This window comes from Apostichopus japonicus, chromosome 21, assembly GCF_037975245.1.
Source record: "Apostichopus japonicus isolate 1M-3 chromosome 21, ASM3797524v1, whole genome shotgun sequence".
Lineage (NCBI taxonomy): Eukaryota > Metazoa > Echinodermata > Holothuroidea > Aspidochirotida > Stichopodidae > Apostichopus > Apostichopus japonicus.
The window spans coordinates 887840-905982 of NC_092581.1; the positions used below are offsets into that span (position 1 = coordinate 887840).

General features: G+C 37.9%; 1 protein-coding gene across 3 annotated transcripts in view; it reads right to left on the minus strand.

Moving 5' to 3' along the window:
* Positions 1 to 1313: 1313 nt before the first annotated feature.
* The window catches only part of LOC139962658 (uncharacterized), a 34350-nt gene continuing 17520 nt past the window's right edge, over positions 1314 to 18143 (minus strand). For 2 of the 3 annotated variants that reach the window (XM_071962826.1, XM_071962827.1), the window contains exons 3-12: positions 17063 to 17248; positions 15472 to 15534; positions 13451 to 13650; positions 10439 to 10742; positions 9315 to 9388; positions 8870 to 8953; positions 6974 to 7106; positions 6221 to 6352; positions 4978 to 5108; positions 1314 to 3985 (exon numbers count right to left, since the gene is read on the minus strand). In XM_071962826.1, coding sequence (XP_071818927.1) covers positions 3848 to 3985; positions 4978 to 5108; positions 6221 to 6352; positions 6974 to 7106; positions 8870 to 8953; positions 9315 to 9388; positions 10439 to 10742; positions 13451 to 13650; positions 15472 to 15534; positions 17063 to 17248 — 1445 coding nt within the window. In that variant the 3' untranslated portion in view covers positions 1314 to 3847. Of the gene's footprint in view, positions 3986 to 4977; positions 5109 to 6220; positions 6353 to 6973; positions 7107 to 8869; positions 8954 to 9314; positions 9389 to 10438; positions 10743 to 12348; positions 13419 to 13450; positions 13651 to 15471; positions 15535 to 17062; positions 17249 to 18143 lie in introns of those variants that run through there. The other variant, XM_071962828.1, reaches the window with a different exon arrangement.

The window sequence follows — 18143 nt, forward strand, 5'->3', positions numbered from 1 at the left end:
CTCAACATTCTCAACGAAACCCTGTGTAGTTGTGTTTTTAATAAAGCAATATTACAATGGATTCTTTAACAAATATGAAGAAAGCAACATAAAAATAAAGAAATTACACTTTCCCTTGCTTTGGTGCTACACATTCTATTTCTGGGCCTGGTGTAACCTACTTAACATATTGACAAAAAAAGGGGAATAATTAGACTGCCATACTTTTGTGCAATATTTAGCAGGTGAAAGGGTGTTTGATTACCCAACTACACCCTGACCCACCCCCCCCCCATCCTTCTTCCAATGTGGTAATAGATCCAACTTCTAGCACTTCCCTGATCTGATTTAACAACTATCACCCCAAGCCAGTATTGCATCTTCAAAACTGTTGGAAATCTGTGTCGCATCAGACAATTAGAAATGGTAGTAACAAATTGGGAATATGTTACAGTTCCCCACTGCTACAGACAAACCGTTTGGTACACATGAATGTAGAGTGGTGTAAAGGTCCCACAGGAACAACTACATCACCTGGCCTACTTCTTATTCACTAAATACATTGGGAATATATTATTCTTAATCACATACTCACCCAAGCCCTCTACTTGACCCTGGACTATAATGGCATTGGGAAAATGGGAACATAGTACTCTCTTTTTCACACTAACCCAAGCCCGCTGGTTGACACTGGACAATACCCACTCCTGACCACCATCCCACCTCCCCCTCCTCCTGCCCCCCTCCTCCTGCCCCCCTCCTCCTGCCCCTGACTATTGTCAGGCCTTTACACATCTGTCTCAATTGATGTACATATCTCCAATTGGATCTGATGTGACCCTCTCTTAGCTTTCAATCCAGTATGGCTATGAACTTGCAATATTTGGCAAGAAAATACTTTAAAATATTAACAGAGCTATGAATAACTTAAATTACAGGAAAGAGTAGACTCTTTTCCTATTAGTATTATTATTATTATTTCTAAGCCTTCTCTGTTGTTATGGGACAAGATTATTGCAACTTTATAAATTAAAATTTAATGAAACAATATTTATTATATTTTTAAATTACCTGGGATAAAAACAATTACAAATAGATCCCTAGGACAATCAAAATCATTGACACTTGTCAACGTATCAAACAAGGCAGTCACATGTGCTAATACGCAATCATCGACACTCGTCAACATATCAAACACGGCAGTCACATGTGCTAATACGCAATCATCGACACTTGTCAACATATCAAACAAGGCAGTCACATGTGCTAATCCGCAATCATCGACACTCGTCAACGTATCAAACAAGGCAGTCACATGTGCTAATACGCAATCATCGACACTCGTCAACGTATCAAACAAGGCAGTCACATGTGCTAATACGCAATTCTATCATAGTCAAGATGCTCTCATTATACTTTATCTTCAAATTCAATAAAAAAATAGCTATTGCTTCATATTGAAAGTACAGAACTTTACACTCATCGATTATTTTCGCTCAACGTCAGTTTATGTCGTCAATTAGTGAGAACATGGCTGGTATTTTTTTCAAAGAAAGTTGCAAATTAAATTTCAGTGCTTGCCTGGTTCATCATCCATATACATAGTACTGATAAAAGATTCTTAATTAATATTCACAAAGGCAATTTTCGAACAATGGATATTTCTAATAGCGCTCTCTGCTACGTGTGAGCAATTCCGACACAATTTCTACACTTCTACACATAAATTCAAAGGATAAATTTGGTTGGTGAATGGCATAGAATAAATAAAAAAATTGCCAAAATAAAATAAAAAGTGCATAGAGTGATAAAATGAACAGAAAATTGGTAAAAAATTTGGAAAACTCTGATGGCAGCAGTTAATTTATCATTAATTTAATTACTTAGAAAATCAGAAACAGGACTTAGTCTCATATATGAGATGACCATGTACATTTAATTTTATAGGGGACCAAAAAAAGCATACAATCATGTTTAGCTTATATATATATGACAGAGATCCTCGTTAGAAGACCAAATCCCCAAAATAGCTGAAGTAAAACCTTGCCAAGTTTGGCAGATATTCCAGCTTACAAAAACAAGTCTACAAGTTGACATTGCTGTGATGTTGTAATGCCCTTTTTGGGGTTTTCTGGTATTTTCTTTCCATAGTTTTAAATTGTTAACCTTTTGCCATCACATTTGGTCATGTTATTTAAAGAGCTTCAAATATTATAGATTCAGCATTTGCAAACAAAAAATGGATTTCCAATACAGAAAATGGAGATTGTAATAAGTAAAGATTTTTTTTCTCAAAAAGAAGCACAAGTTGCTCATTTGACTTATTTAGACATGATCAGTCTTAGTGAAACACAAGAAGAGCTTCTTCAAGATGTCTGCAAAGTTTAAATACCATGATATATATAAGAAAGACAGGCATTCTATTTGGGTGACATTCCTCTCAAATCTATCAGTTTCCTTGAAAAAGTTTCTGAGGGATTTTCAGGAAAGAAAAAAAAAAAGGTACAAAAACCCTGCATTAAACTTTAGGAGCTGCAGTTTACTCACACAAAAACGTTAATATTAATAAAAATGGAAATGAAAGTATTATTTTTAACCCTGGTTGCTGACATAAAACCCTCCTTGAGACAAAAGCGTTACCTAATTAAAGCCACCTAACGATGCTTTGAGATTTTTCAAAGACTACTAATGCTCCAAGGAAACACAGGCTGGAGTGAAATGCAAAAGAAAAAAAAAACAAAAAAAACAGATGTATCAATGTGAAGTAAAATTAACGTAAGTTGATTTTTAGAGGTTTTCTTATGAATCCTAACAGCAAAATCCAACCCCATTGAGAGCTATCCTTAGTGGGTTTCTAGCAGGACCATTCCTTTATAAGTTATCAGGGCAGACCATCCTGTGCAGCTTGGCTGCAGCCTGGCTGCGGACCAATCATCATCCTACTTTTAACACAGTGCACTGGTCCTCTTTATAACAATTAATCCCACATTCAACCACACACAACTGCCGCAATTCTCAAACCACATGGCACATTTTGGATATTGAAACGTTGACGTTAACCTTGACCTAAAGAGATGTGGCCTGTTTTACATCAATTGGTCTGTGATTCAATGAAAGGCCGGATACTAGACGATTCTCTTATCATTTGGCAATTTGGAGTTGATTTTCACAATCCAAAACAATACCAATAAAGAAACATTAAACATTATGTTAACTTCTAACCTTCATGCATTTTGTAAGTATATTATTGCAATCTAGCAAACAATATCTGAATTGGCTGCTGAGTTACAAATCCCTTAACTATACCCAAGCTTTCCATATGGTATGCTTTACTTGTGGTATGCTTTCAATATGGTATGCTTTCAATATGGTATGCTTTCCATATGGTATGGTTTTCTTGTAGTATGCTTTCCTTGTGGTTGTTTTGGGATACTCACTCAGGGGAAGACACATTTATTGCCTTTAAAGCCTTTCAAGGCACACTAAAAATTAATAACCTATAAATGACCCACTAAAGTCATCTTTTTAATATTTTTCTTTCCAAACTTTACTCAAGCAAATGTTTGCGATTTGCAATATTTTTGGGGGGGCTAAAATATATCCACACCCTTGATCAAATAGTTAAAATAGGGAAAATATAACACTGCAAGCACCTCTCAACAGAAACATTCTGACAATAGCAAAGAGAAATGAAAGTACACAAATAAAGGAATTTGGTAAGAATTAACTCCAACCTCACACCTACCATTGCATTAACTACATACTGTTTGATTTGAATGAAAGATTCCTTATTACTTGAGAACCCTGTGAAAGTGTGAAATGGCAACTTTTCCTCATCACAAACATCGTAAAGACTTCCTCAGAGGCCTCAATCATGTTCGTTAAGCAGCGATGTTCTCTCGCTACTTGTGCCCCTCTGACTGGTACCCGAGGTGATACGGGTGTGGTTCTTCTGGTCTACTTGTCTTGGTTCTGCTAACTTATCCCACGAACAGAACACCATCGTCTGAGGAGACAACCAAGGACGAGCCCCCGAAACAAACATTTCAATGTGATGACATTTCATAAGGACAGGATTTAATGGTAAAATGACAAGTTACAAACTAAAATCTCAACCCACTAGATGGATTTCATTTCTGTAAATTCCAAAAGTTTTGTTAAACAGAAAAGTTCATACTTTGAAAAATTTTCAAATGCACATCATATGAAGAGATATTCATTCATACTGCAAACAAGTTCTTTGGAAATTCTGAAACGACAGATCACAATTAAAAAACACTCACTGTTGAAAACACATCAATACCATGAAATGATATAAAGTAGCTTAAAAAGGCTTGAAATTAAAATTTCAAAGAAACTGCTATTATGACTTATACACATCACTAAAGGCCTTACCCTGTACTTAAAAGAGTACAAAGATGGATTTTATTTTATTCAAAAACATTCCATGTTTTTAACATTTTATTTCTGCTTGTCTTATGTTTGTTATTTTTATGGAATCTTGCCTGCAACGTGTTGTGTATACTGCAAGTAAGCATAAACAGTGATTAGTCAATGGTTGGAGTAATGGTTGGAGTAGAGCTTGACATTGCAGCTCAGCATTCCACAACTAGTAAAATATCATCCTCACTCCTGTTGACATTGCATAAGGTCATATAAACACAAAAATGCACTTTTCTTTCAAATTTTTTAGCATTGCTTGCCAAAAGTTTGTAGAAAACTTAAACGCACAGAGCACGCTTATTCATGAAAACTGACACGGATTAAATCCCTACCAAATGGATGACCTAGAAATGAAAAAAACAAATAATTACTTGATGTATGATATAGTTATTATAATAAGTTAGTATATTAAGCAATATTTGATGTGTTGCAGCAGAACATGCAGTTGTATTGTTGGTTCTTAGGATTCCCCTTTTTTCTTTATTTTTTTTTATTTGTTTATTTCTGCGATGTGACTGACATGTTCTCCTTGCACTTTACTCAACCTGAACATACCTGAACAATTATAAACAATATCACCATAACTGTGCTGAAAGAAACAGGAACTGTCAGAGCGCCTGCACCCCACAATGGACCCATGATGGTCCCCAGACCCATAATGGACCTCCTTACACCTTGACTGAAACCTGGAATTGAAAAAGGAGCAAAACCATGTTAGATATGGCCAAAATGAGAAAACATTGATAAAATAAAATCAGAAAGATTTGGAAGGATAATAGTTTTCCAATCATTGTTTAGCAATAATGGAGACTGTTGACTGCATCCAATTGGGCACACATACAGGCCTGACTAACCAGTTGGGCGCACATACAGGCCTGACTAACCAGTTGGGCACACATACAGGCCTGACTAACCAGTTGGGCACACATACAGGCCTGACTAACCAGTTGGGCACACATACAGGCCTGACTAACCAGTTGGGCAATCTGGCAGAGCCTCAAGGCACAGAGCGATAGGGGCGGGGGGGCAGCCCCCCATAGCCTCAAATCAGATATTCAGTATGCTTGCACACAAATCTTGTTATGATGTTGTGGGCTTCATCCATGTAAGATATGTTGTACTCAGTGGACTAAATCTTGACACCAAACTTTTTATGCATTGTGAGTCGGGGGCCCCCCTTCACTCTTTTATTGCTGACTATACCACTGCTGGGGGGAGGGGTAGGGGAGGGGGAGAACTGTTTTTGCCCGGTGCCAAGACCATTGCCAGTCAGCGAATGGACACATATCATCATTACAAATCTTTGCCTGTGTTTCCTTCTGAAAAACCAAAGTATTACTTAAAATAAAACTGTATTGCACTAAGGACACACTCCCCTTAGAATTGTATTCACCAAATAAACAACCTTAATCTCTGAATAACTGTAAATGCGCACTCTCGCTCTCATTTTCCTGTTTACCAAGTTTGTTTTGTTTTGTAAATACCAAATGAAACATGATGAATCCAGCTCACAAACTTGCATTGGGATATGAAGGCTGCTAGTTACATTTCAGCTTCTCTCCTAATACTGGAGGAGTTGCTCATCACGGGAATCTCTACCACAAAAAAGGTTTTAGGGTTTCAAGGTTTTAAGGTCTGGTTTCATTCTAAGAAAAAAAACTAGTCTAAAAGTGGTTGGTGGGTGACTCCTTTCTGTCTCTTTAATACTGCGACCTACACAAGGGACAGTGGCAGTAGTGGGAACGAATGCTGGGATATGTTAACCTCCCTGAGTCGATGCTTAGTGAACAAGACTCACCCTGAATTTCCTCTGGAACTAGCTTTGAAAGAAGAGATACATTTGCAATGAGAATAAACGGTAGTCCAGCTACTTGCACCATGAAAATCATTGTTAACCAAATCCAGTTGATGGATCTCGTCTTTATACGACCTGGAGAAGATAAAGGTGAGAGAAATCAAATACTTTCAAAAAGATGGTTTAAAGTTAGTCTTACAACATGTTTTATGGTTTTTGAATTTTAATTGTAACTGAAAAAAAAAATGATAATAACAATGATAAAAATAATTATCATAATAATGATGATGATAATAATAATAACAACAATAACAGTAATAATAATCATAATCATAATAAAAATAAAATAAAGAACAAATAAAATTTCTTAGCAAATATGCTGGGTATTTGCTCCATATGTAGGTCAAAAACAAAGGCTTTTGGTATGATATGAATTTTTCTGGTTATATTCTGTGATAATGCACCTGGCAACAGTAGAGTGAATAATGTCATGATGGCAATTCAGCTGAAAATGCAGTATCTTGTTTCTTTATCATATGTTACTCATTTATTCACAGAGGAAAAGGAATACTTCTACAAAAAATGTTGCATTTTGATGGACTTCTAGATACTAAATACAACAATGTTTTGTTAGCATCATTTTGGGGATTAAATGTTAAATTTCTGTGACCAACACAGATTGACTGTTATAGATATAAAATTTGAAACATTGAAACCTGAAGTTTATTGTAAAAGGCTGGAGAGTTAAAACCTTACCGTTGGCAGACATTGGTAGGAATACACAGAGGAAGATGAGTGCTCCAATCTCTATCAATAAACCGATCGTTAAGATGAGCCTGTCCTGACACCTTTTACTTAGCTTAGAGATCAAGACGAAACCGACTATTACCTGCACGGATGAGAAATTAGCATTCAATAGTCAAAAGTCAAAATATTGGCATTTTTGGAAGCAATGAAATCATTTTATTGTGAAATACAAAACACCAGCACAATTAAAGCCTCACTGTGCCTTTCCTTATCAACATAACCTAACCAATCCTTCACCCTGCAATCTTTCATTCTGGTTCTCTTGTGCAGTGAATCATCACACAATCATGACAATGGGATTTCTAGCTTAAAATTCTGGCCCATTGGCAGAGAGAGAGTAAATGAAACGTTCAAACCAAAACATGTTTGTAAACAAGATTAATGGTCAAACCATGCATGTGCAAATGTCTACCTTAGTACATATATTGAAATGCAATTTAGCCTACACACTGGTGAACAAGTATTGCCGGACAAATTACAGTCATGGAATTCTACTGCCAACCATAACAATTGATGACTTAAGGCTATTTGTTCAATGTAACCTTGGAAAACTACTCTCTCTGCTACTGGAAATGTTACTTGAGAGAGCTGGAGAGATCTGAAGTGATGTAAGGAGCTAGGCATCACAATTGCAGAAAATACACACCTCAGCATATAGCCTAACAAGCAGTTATGAGCACAACAGGTGAATACATCTACCTACACATATGTGTCCAAAATAATGTGTTGCAAATGTTTTAATACAAACAAGGGAGAATGTCTTGGTTTGAATTTTTTCTTTCCCTTGATTATCTGGGAATGACTCAAAGTTTAGACAACTAAGGCATATCACCATGATTGTGAATAACTTCACAATAACACCAAAAAGAGATTCTCCTAAAGGCTTTTGAGATTGCAGGCTAATGAGGCTGGGACTGTTTGCAAATAAATCGTTTCCAAATTGTGTCCATTAGATGATTCAACATCAAACTGCTGGCAACGGCTAATTCGTACTCTCTATTTTGACCAATATAAGAGGTTTTTGGGCACGAAAAGTCCCATTGGTAAAGGAAGTGAAAGTAATAAAGTCATCAATCAACCAAATCGCTGACAATGAATGCAGAGTAAGAGTGATAGTTGGTTTTATACATAATGGTTAACCAACCTACTGACACGTTAAAGGAGACAAACGCCCCATATACCATAAAAACGCAACTGCCAGGGCGATGCAAAGGGATGTTTTGAGACATCTACAATAATACTTAAGTTTCTTCAAAGTGTTAATTACTTTAAATTTAATACAAAAACATCATCTCCAGAAAAGAAACCAATTTGCGGTTGGAGGAACATCAAATTAGACCAATATTTCCAAGTGAAAGAAGAAGAAAAAAATGTGTTGCGTACGATGGAGGACGGAGGACGATGCTGCAACAACCTCCACATCCTCCCCTCCCCCTCCCCTTCCACCCCCAGAAATAAACAAACATATCTTCATCCACTTATGACAAATTAGTAATAATATCCTTTATGCCAGCTAAGTTGAACTCTTTACAAAAGTGTGATTTCACAATGTCTGGCTTTTTGTTCATTTCTTCATGACAAAAATTATCTTTGTTTCTTCTGCACTTATATATAAAATGTCAGCATAAGTGGATGACAAAAACCATCAATTTGGAAATAGATCTACAATGTAGCACTGCAAGTTCACCCTGCATTCTCTATTTTAAAGAACAGGGCTGTCGTCTGCAACAGCAATCTGTTGGTTAACGTTGAAAAAGGATTCGTTGGTTATATAGAAAGCAATAAAACTGCACAACCCATTCAACAATGACATCACGTCTCAAACAGTACAGACAAAACACTCACCTCAGCACCAGCTAAGCAAAAAAATAAACTATTCCCAAAGCTTTTCACCCCCAAGAACTGTTTTGTTAAAGGTGTCATACAAGCCTGTGGAGAAAATAAACAACATTTTGAGAAAAGATATAATTTTCCTAGTCCGGTAGTAGAGTACATTTCATTGATGTGGCCATTCTGGTCATGTAAAGATTACATAATTAAGAATTTAAGATCGCAACTGATGGAACATTTTCATTATTTGTATTGTTTATTTGGATCAAACAGTTTGACAATGTGTTATCTAAGAATACAAATCCTATACAGTCTAGTATAAGTTACAGGGAAACAAACTATCACAGCTATCAGCACATACAACTTCTTTTCACTAACTCTGTTCCACCTCTACTAAACTTGACATTTTTAAACACAAGAAGACACAATACCCTTCAGTTTTCCTCACGAATATTCTCACCTCTAAGGCTGTCTGGTTGAAGAAAAAGATGAAACTGGTAGCTAGCATCACAACAATCTCTTCTCGTAGAAGAACTACAAAAAGGGAAAGGAAGAAAGAAAAATCATCACCACTGTGGTTATCTGGGTAGGCCGAGACCAATCCAAACAGCCTATCACAGAAGATAATAACATAGGATGTGTGCCAGTAGTGGCCTCATACAAATGAATAAGTAAAGAATTGTGAATGCTTAAGACTTCCCTACAATAGCCGTCAAACACAATCAATATTAATAGCAAGTTAGGAAAACCATTTTGAAAATCATAACAGTAAGCTTGAGGATCTCCAGAAGAATATGGTAGAATTGACAGAAGTATCTCACAAGATGGTGGCTCAGTCTCCACTTTGCACAGCTTATTGGATACTAATATGCAAAGTTAACATTGAGTTATTACTTAACAGAGTAAGGGACTTCAAAGCCACATGTCAGATCCTCATGGGTGAAATGTGTGCCCAAGTTTGTACTAACTACTGTACAGTACTTAAATATGTGACAACCTTTGGAAAAACATGCTATTCTAGGCACTTTGGGTGGTATCATGAGAAGGAACGGCACTGACCGTTCATTCTAGGCACAGTCAAAAGAGAGTGCTAAGGTTGTGGGGAGACAGGTAAGTGAGCCTGAGTAAGGTAAACTGTGGTATCAAACAATGGGGACTTCATCGTAGGTGTTAAACACGTGAAAAAAACATTTGAAGTGCAATAAGGGTCAATTCAACACAGGAACAGCAACTTTTTATGAACAGTTAGTTGGGAGAGTGTGTTCATATAGCAGTTTTCAGAACAGTTAGTTGGGAGAGTGTGTTCGTATGGCAGTTTTCAGAACAGTTAGTTGGGAGAGTGTGTTCGTATGGCAGTTTTCAGAACAGTTAATTGGGAGAGTGTGTTTGTTCGTATGGCAGTTTTCATTATTTTGTTCTTCATAAACTAGTCACATTGTCTGCAATTGGGTTAATTTATCCCAATTGAGGCCATTGGATAAATCGCTAGGAGTTATGTATTACATTAGGCTACTTGTGCACCTCATCCTACTCAAAGAATTTGAAAATCCTTTTTGAAATTCTCCATTTAAAGTTTGTACTTACCCATGAGCTTTTGTTTCATTGTTAATGCTGTTGGCTTTTGAACCTGTGACATTTGAGCTGTTCCATATTCATTGTGGTTGTTACGGTCCGATTCGTCAATCGCATCGTCATCGAGTACATTGGTTAATTGCTTTGGAGTCAGAGGTCTTGTAATCTCATCCTCTGAGGGAGAACTCATCACCCCTGTGCCATTTGCTTCAACTTTCTGCCTCACCTCTGCCGGTAAATCGGACAAAAATGGTAGATCGAAGTAAAAGAGCACCACCATCAATTGAAACACCGACCATACCGCTGCCATGAATAGCTGTAACAGAAGAACATCAATGGAAATAATCACACATTTGTCATCCATATTATTCAGTAGGTAAGAATTTCAACCACAAATTTGTCAGGTCTCCCTGTTGCCCAGAGCCCTGATGACCGTCCCATAATAAAAAAGGACGTTCTGTAACATAAATTCAAATTCAAATTTATTAATTTATAAAGCGTTAAATCTGTAAAATACATTCTAAAACGCTGTACAATAGTAAAACTACAAATGAATATAATAATTATCAATTAATAACTAAAACGATGTTAAGAACTATTGTTTAAAAACTGAGTAAAAAGGTGAGTTTTCAAATCTCTCTTAAAAATAGTAAGACTATGTTGTGAACGAAGTGTCAGCGGAAGGGAGTTCCACAACCTAGGTGCATAGACGTGGAATGCACGTCCACCGAAGGTGGTGCACCTGTAACTCGGGGTACTCAACATAAAAGCATCATTGGACCTCAGGCGGTAGGTACTGTTGTGGCGCAGTTCAATCGACTCACCAAGATATTCAGGAGCCATATCATGTAGAATTTTAAACACAATCAAGAGAACTTTAAAATGAATACGGAGCTGCACAGGAAGCCAATGTAAGTCTATGAGAGCAGGTGTAATGTGATCAGATTTTTTAAGACCTAGAACAAGTCTAGCAGCAGAATTCTGAACACGTTGCAATTTATTGATCAAATAAGCGGGAGCACCATACATCAGACTGTTACAGTAATCAATTTGGCTAGTAATAAAGGCATGAATGAGTGAACAAGCAGCCTCATGAGTGAGATAGTCACGAATACGAGCAATATTATGAAGATGATAATATGCAACACTACAAACTTTCGAGACATGTTGGTCCATAGATAACTTCTCATCAAAAATAACACCTAGATTTCGCACTTTGGAACATGGTGTAATCTGTGCATCACCAACAGTGATATCACTAATGGTAACTTTTTCTTATTGTTGCCTACCACCCAATATGATGAATTCAGTTTTACTGTCATTGATTTTCAGTTTATTGGTCAGCATCCAGTGTCTTACATCGGAGATACATTCCTGCAAGGCAGTCACTGCGAATTCCTCCTGAGCACGAGAGTCTGGTTTGAATACAGTTGGTGATCATCGGCATATCCTTGAGCACTAGGTAAATGGCGTTCAATAATCTCGAGAACCGGTGCAGCATAAACCGTGAACAGAACGGGTCCCAAACACGAGCCTTGTGGAACGCCAAATCTCAGTTGATATGATTTGGACAGCTTGTTATTTACCATAACTTGCTGGGTGCGTCTTTCGAGATATGATTTAAACCAACACAGGGCTGTGGAAAACACCCCAAGATGTGATTCAATAGTCTTTAACAATATCCCATGATCGATGGTGTCAAAGGCAGAGCTGAGGTCTAACATGACGAGAAGAACCACTTTCTGCCTGTCGAACTCCAGCCGCATATCCGACTGAACTTTGAGTAGTGAGGTCTCAGTACTATGAAACTGCCTGTATGCAGACTGATTAGGAGGTAGTAAATTGTTGTTCGATAAATGTAGTTGAAGCTGTCCAACAACTGCTCTTTCCACCAATTTTGACAGAAACGGAAGGTTACTCACAGGTCGGTAGTTGCTGAAAACATTCTCCGCCCCCGGTTTCTTCAAAATTGGCGTTACCACAGCGTTTTTCCAAACTGGTGGAAAGTAGCCATGTTGCAGAGACATGTTTATCACCATAGTTAAAAATGGTAGAATCACCTCCGCACATTCCTTGAGCAACCACGTCGGAATTGGATCGTTCACACAATGTTTCCTCGGAGACTGGCAGAGAAGTGCCCTAACGTCTTCCTCACTTAAAACAGAGAATGAATGGAAAGACGGTGTAGCGGAATAAGCAATATTCTGTCGACAGATATCAGGGACATCATCATTATCAAGTTCATCTCTGATCTTGTCAATTTTGGACATAAAATAGTCCCCGAAATCATTCGATAGTTCGTCCAAAGAAATAGTCGGTGGATATTGGATGTCACAATTCGGTTTCATGAGGGAGTTCATTAGCTCAAATAGTCTTTTCGATGCAAAGTGTCGCAGAGATTTCATGTCTCGTCTTTCTAGTCCCAATATTCAATTGACATAACTCAAATTCACTGTTCACCGCAGAGTTAAAAGGCTCCTTCCTTTCAACATATTTTTAGTTTGTATAGGAGAATTGGTGGCATCTATTTAAGCGTAGGATTCTGCCTTATTTCCAATAAACATCAGGTGATGTCAACATTGGCTCCTTCTTATCCTTCTTATTGCCTCAATAACTTGCCTCCAAAATCACAAGCAGAGTTAGGACTGCACTACTGCTTACAAATGTTGGTGTAGTCATTCTTTAATTTCTATTTTATCATTTTTTCTTGGGAAGAGGGGTTTGGGAGAGTGGGGGGGGGGGGGGGTTGTGAGGGATATTTCTTTGCCCATTGTCAGTTAGTTAAAGCCTTGTTTAGAACATTAGACTGTTATGGTACCAGATGGACTATATCTACTGTCCTGACCAACATGCACACCGGACAGAGAGGAAGTATTCTAGGTTAATAAGTTAACTTAGTAACTTAGTAATGTAGGAGCTTCTGAATGGTTGCTAGTCCAGTTGGGTGGTTATCCAAATATAATTACCAACCAAAACAATCTGCAGCTTAAATGAACAAGAGAGACAATGTATGTAGTCACTTACACCTGGTGCAGTGTATTCATTGCAATGATACTGGCCAATTGTGAAGTCAAACAACTCTAAAAAGAGGTTCAACGCAGGCCCAATAATGAGACCGAACTGCCTCGCTGCCATGAACAATGCAAAGGCTGCCGATCGTTCTTTTGTGGTTGTGGTATGTGCGATCTGGGCGAGCATGGAGGACCCAACACCAGCTCCGATCCCTGGAAAAATGAAAGACAAGAACAAGTTGCATTAATCTTTTCTTCTCCTTTCCTTTTTGCAAAGAAAGAGAGTATTGTAATTCAAGGTCTCCAAGTTTTTGCATCTTTGAATTCCTGACAGGTGAATAAATGTCCGTCCTTGTTCCTTCCTATTTAACTTGCTCAATTTTTCTCTCCTTCTCATCAGGCCCATCACCCTCCTCAGCAACCCCTCCCTATACTCTCCACATATTACATTTCCCTTTTAACCTAATTGTTAATTCTGTTCACGTCGCATCCCTCACCCGGATCCATCTAATGTTATTTCATGCAATGTCAGGGTGGCATGTAACCATTACAGACTGTGAGTGTTTGTATCCTCATGTAAATATAACACACTGAAACAAAGATGGTTGACTTCCTTGACTGAGGGCACAGGGTCAGCTGACATGCTCACTATATCGCAGAGAAGGACATGTACAGGTCCACAACGCCCAATGAAGACCAAGCAGATCTGGCGAACTTCTACCCAAAATGAGTTAGAAATTCACCATTGTCCATAGCGACAACTGCACGCATTCGTTAGAAGTGCCATTTTTCAATTTTATTTTGTGTCAGTCCTGAGAACGAACAATCGTGGCTTTTAGTGTACATATCAATTCATATCATGAACCATTTTGTGAGCAAACTGAAACAGAAACAACATAATGTCATGATCTGTACATAGCCAAAGGACTAGCTAGTTACTAGCTCTGCGTGGTATCTTGCTACTTCAGCTAGGAGAAAATCAGAGAAAACTCGGAGGCATGGCCCGATTAAAATCTAAGGATGTGTACGGTACACTATCACTTATGATGCTTTTCTTCTGCTTGTCCCATTAACCATTAAAGTTGACAAAACTCTAGCAATTTCATAACACTACCGCTCTGCTTTCTAAACTTGGAAAATTTACTTCTTTTGCAAGGAAGAAACTTAAATCAATAACATGCTTAGAAAAGTGTACTGTGCCACAACGTGATACCATTTGTTTCAGTTTTTATGGGTCTTTGGGGCTAATATTCAACTGAATAATCATACTTCAAAAGAATTATTTACAAGCTATATTAAGGCAAGGATATTCTAGTTGTCTATCCCGTGCTATATACTTTCTATTATCAGTTTCCATAGCAGCAAAGTTGTTTTGTTTTCTTCAGGAAGCATAAAATACCATGGAAGATACATCACTGATTACTTTATGTGTAAATTTATTTACAGTGGACACCCCTTGGACGACCTACTTTGAGCATGCTTTATTTGTCCGTGACAAGACTCACACCAAACGACCACTCTTAATTATCAACTGTTTATTAAATTCATATTTGACAGTACTTACAGACGTCCCAAAATGAAATAGAGACTCCAAAACTTACTGGTTTGGATATTTACGAGTGACGAGCTTACCTGTCTCCCACAACCTTAGCACCCTCATTCTACCGCGCCTAGAATGTCCTGGTAACCTTTTAACACTGTGCACCCTCTGTGACCCGGCTTCACGGGTCACTGCCCATCCTTCTCATTCTACCAACCAAAGCGTCTACATCGTATATTTTCGAGCGGATTTCTTTCCACCGAATTTCATCCATTTTGGTTTCTAGGATCGGAAATTTTTTCCCATCCACTGTTCTTGGAAGCTTTTGAAGCCTTTGCAGCCCGATAAGTATCCTTTTCTTATTCTAAAAGAGGTTTTAGGGCTGTTTTCTCGGGAGCGGCATTCGCTCCGTTTTTTCTGTGCAGAACACTAGCACTGGTAGCAGTTGGGGGGAGACAGGTAAGCGAGGAGCGAAGTAAATAAATCAAACCTACCTGCAATAAATCGACTCAGTACTAGCATGTTGGCAGTTGAACTCATAAAGTACAAGAGGTTACCTGTAAATAGTAAGAAGGAAAGAGACAAACCAGATAAGAAAAATCTAAATACAATTAAAAAAAAAGAAGACAGTTCAATCTGCTAATCAACTAAATGATGCACAAACTCAACAAAGCTAGGACAACATTTTGAGCATTATAAAGGTATTAATTTTTGACATACAGAACTACTTGCAACTTTTAAACAGTGAGAAATGTTTATATACCCCTGTATATGTTGTATATGACTCTGGCTTTCTGATTTGGAATTGCAGTCCGGAATGTTAACTTTCTTTTCAGACGTAATTTTGTTTATTGACAATAGGATGTATATACATATAAACAGAACCTCAGAACAATACAGGTCATAAACTGGTTCTAACTTCAAGTTTGATTTCTATACTGGACTTGAAGTGAAAGTGGCAAAGTATGAAAAGTACAAAAATTAATTGCAAAGATAAAGCAAGTGTATGTGAATGGGTAACAATATCTTTGGGATGGTCTATTTTGGCATAATGCCTTCTTTGGGAAAAGGTGGTCGGAAAACTGAAAAGTTCTCGTGCATCTTGACTTTTCCATTAATTGATTATGTTTTCTGTTGTTTTAAAGGGGTAGGGCACAGCATAACATTTGTCTCTACCTACAGGAGTAAGCTGTTGATAAAGTGCCAAAAAGAAACACCAATTTTTTTAAGAGCATTAGTTACATAAAAGCGAAACTGTATGACTTAACAGCCCACATTTATGCTTAAATTATACATAAAATACCTGAATACTATATGCATAAATTATTCCTCTGGCGGCTCTTTAATGTTTATTTTGCCCAAATATTTATCTCAAATGATGCAGGTCATTCTATGAATAAGAAGTACAAAAAAGTGACATAATTACAGGCCTGGTCTTTTGAGGCATGAGAATGCAATTAGCTTGCCATTGCATGCCTAAAATGACTGTGACAAGTGCAAGCAGTAACAAACAAACAAATTTACATAAGATAAAGCAGAAATATATATATTTTATTTTTGCATACATCAACTCATGCAATGTTGGAATTGGTCTTACATGCATGATTTACAAATGTTATAACACTGTACAATAAAATGTCCCCTACACCAAATGTCAACAGCACACCTTTGAGGACTGAAATTTTTAGCACAGCTACACCGCCCTCAAGATTCCTTGAGGAGTGCAATTTTGAGTCCGCCTGGAATTTTCAAAAGATAAGGCCTGGTAATATTTTCAAATGTTCTGCATAACTATTACCTTTGTGTCAATAAAGCAATACATAATTTGAGTTTGTTTAAAAATGCCAGACGACTTCATTCCTTAGCTTATCGGTTACTAACTATTTCTGTTTAAATTTAACTTATTATTACCCCGGCCCTCCCCCTTAGTTACTCTCACCGTACAGTACAGTGTGCTTTTTTAATACAGTATAGGTGACACCCAAACTTTCAAGATCTATGGAATGACCCACCTATATTGACACACAATAAATACCTCCTCTCTTCCTCACAGCCTCAACATATTACGTTTCTGAACCAACTTACCTACAATTTCAAAGCAGTTGGCGACTAACAACATGACTTTGGTTTTGTGTAATTTGTCATGACAAATACCAAAGATCGGCGCCACCAGAAGACCAGATAAGCTGAAAGATGCTAGGACCAGTCCCAGATAAAACGGTACGTCCGTGAGTGTTGTCACATACAAGTTAAGGGTTGGCAAAATAACCGCTGAAATAGCAATATAGGGAGAATTCTTGTTAAATAACAATCAGTTTTGAATACTGGTAAGTAGTTTTCACAAAAGCACAGTAATATGATATTCATTAATGTCAGGTACAGGAAATACAGGAAATAACGTCAGGTACAGGAAATACAGACGGTAATAACGCAACCCTGTAAACGGCTGATCTTTAAAGGAACAGGAACGTGCCGTAACCCAGAACAGTAACTTCATTAGAACCTTTTCCGGAGAACAAATACATCAATTACATAAATATGTTGTTTTTTCTCTCCTAAAGTATTCATCAGCCTACCTCAGAGATGTAAACAATATTCATAAACTAAGAAACATGTACCAGATCCACCCAAGAGAGTGGGTGGAGCCCTGGGGTTGTGGAACAGAAGGCACGGCGCTAAAACCCTACCAAGATACTGTAGTATGGAGCCCGGGATTGTGGAACAGGGCAACACGGCGCTAAAACCCTACCAAGTTACTGTAGTATGGAGCCCGGGATTGTGGAACAGGGCGACACGGCGCTAAAACCCTACCAAGTTACTGTAGTATGGATCCCGGGATTGTGGAACAGGGCGACACGGCGCTAAAACCCTACCAAGTTACTGTAGTATGGATCCCGGGATTGTGGAACAGGAGGAACGGCGCTAAAACCCTACCAAGTTACTGTAGTATGGAGCTCTGGATTGTGGAACAGGAGGCACGGCGCTAAAACCCTACCAAGTTACTGTAGTACTGTATGGAGCCCGGGATTGTGGAACAGGAGGCACAGCGTTGACAGAGTACTGTGTGACAAACAACTCTGTCATTTCGTTAATTATCTGTGATGTCACAGAACCACTAGGATCAGGGAACCTGTTCATCTTTTGAAGGTAATATGCATTTAATACA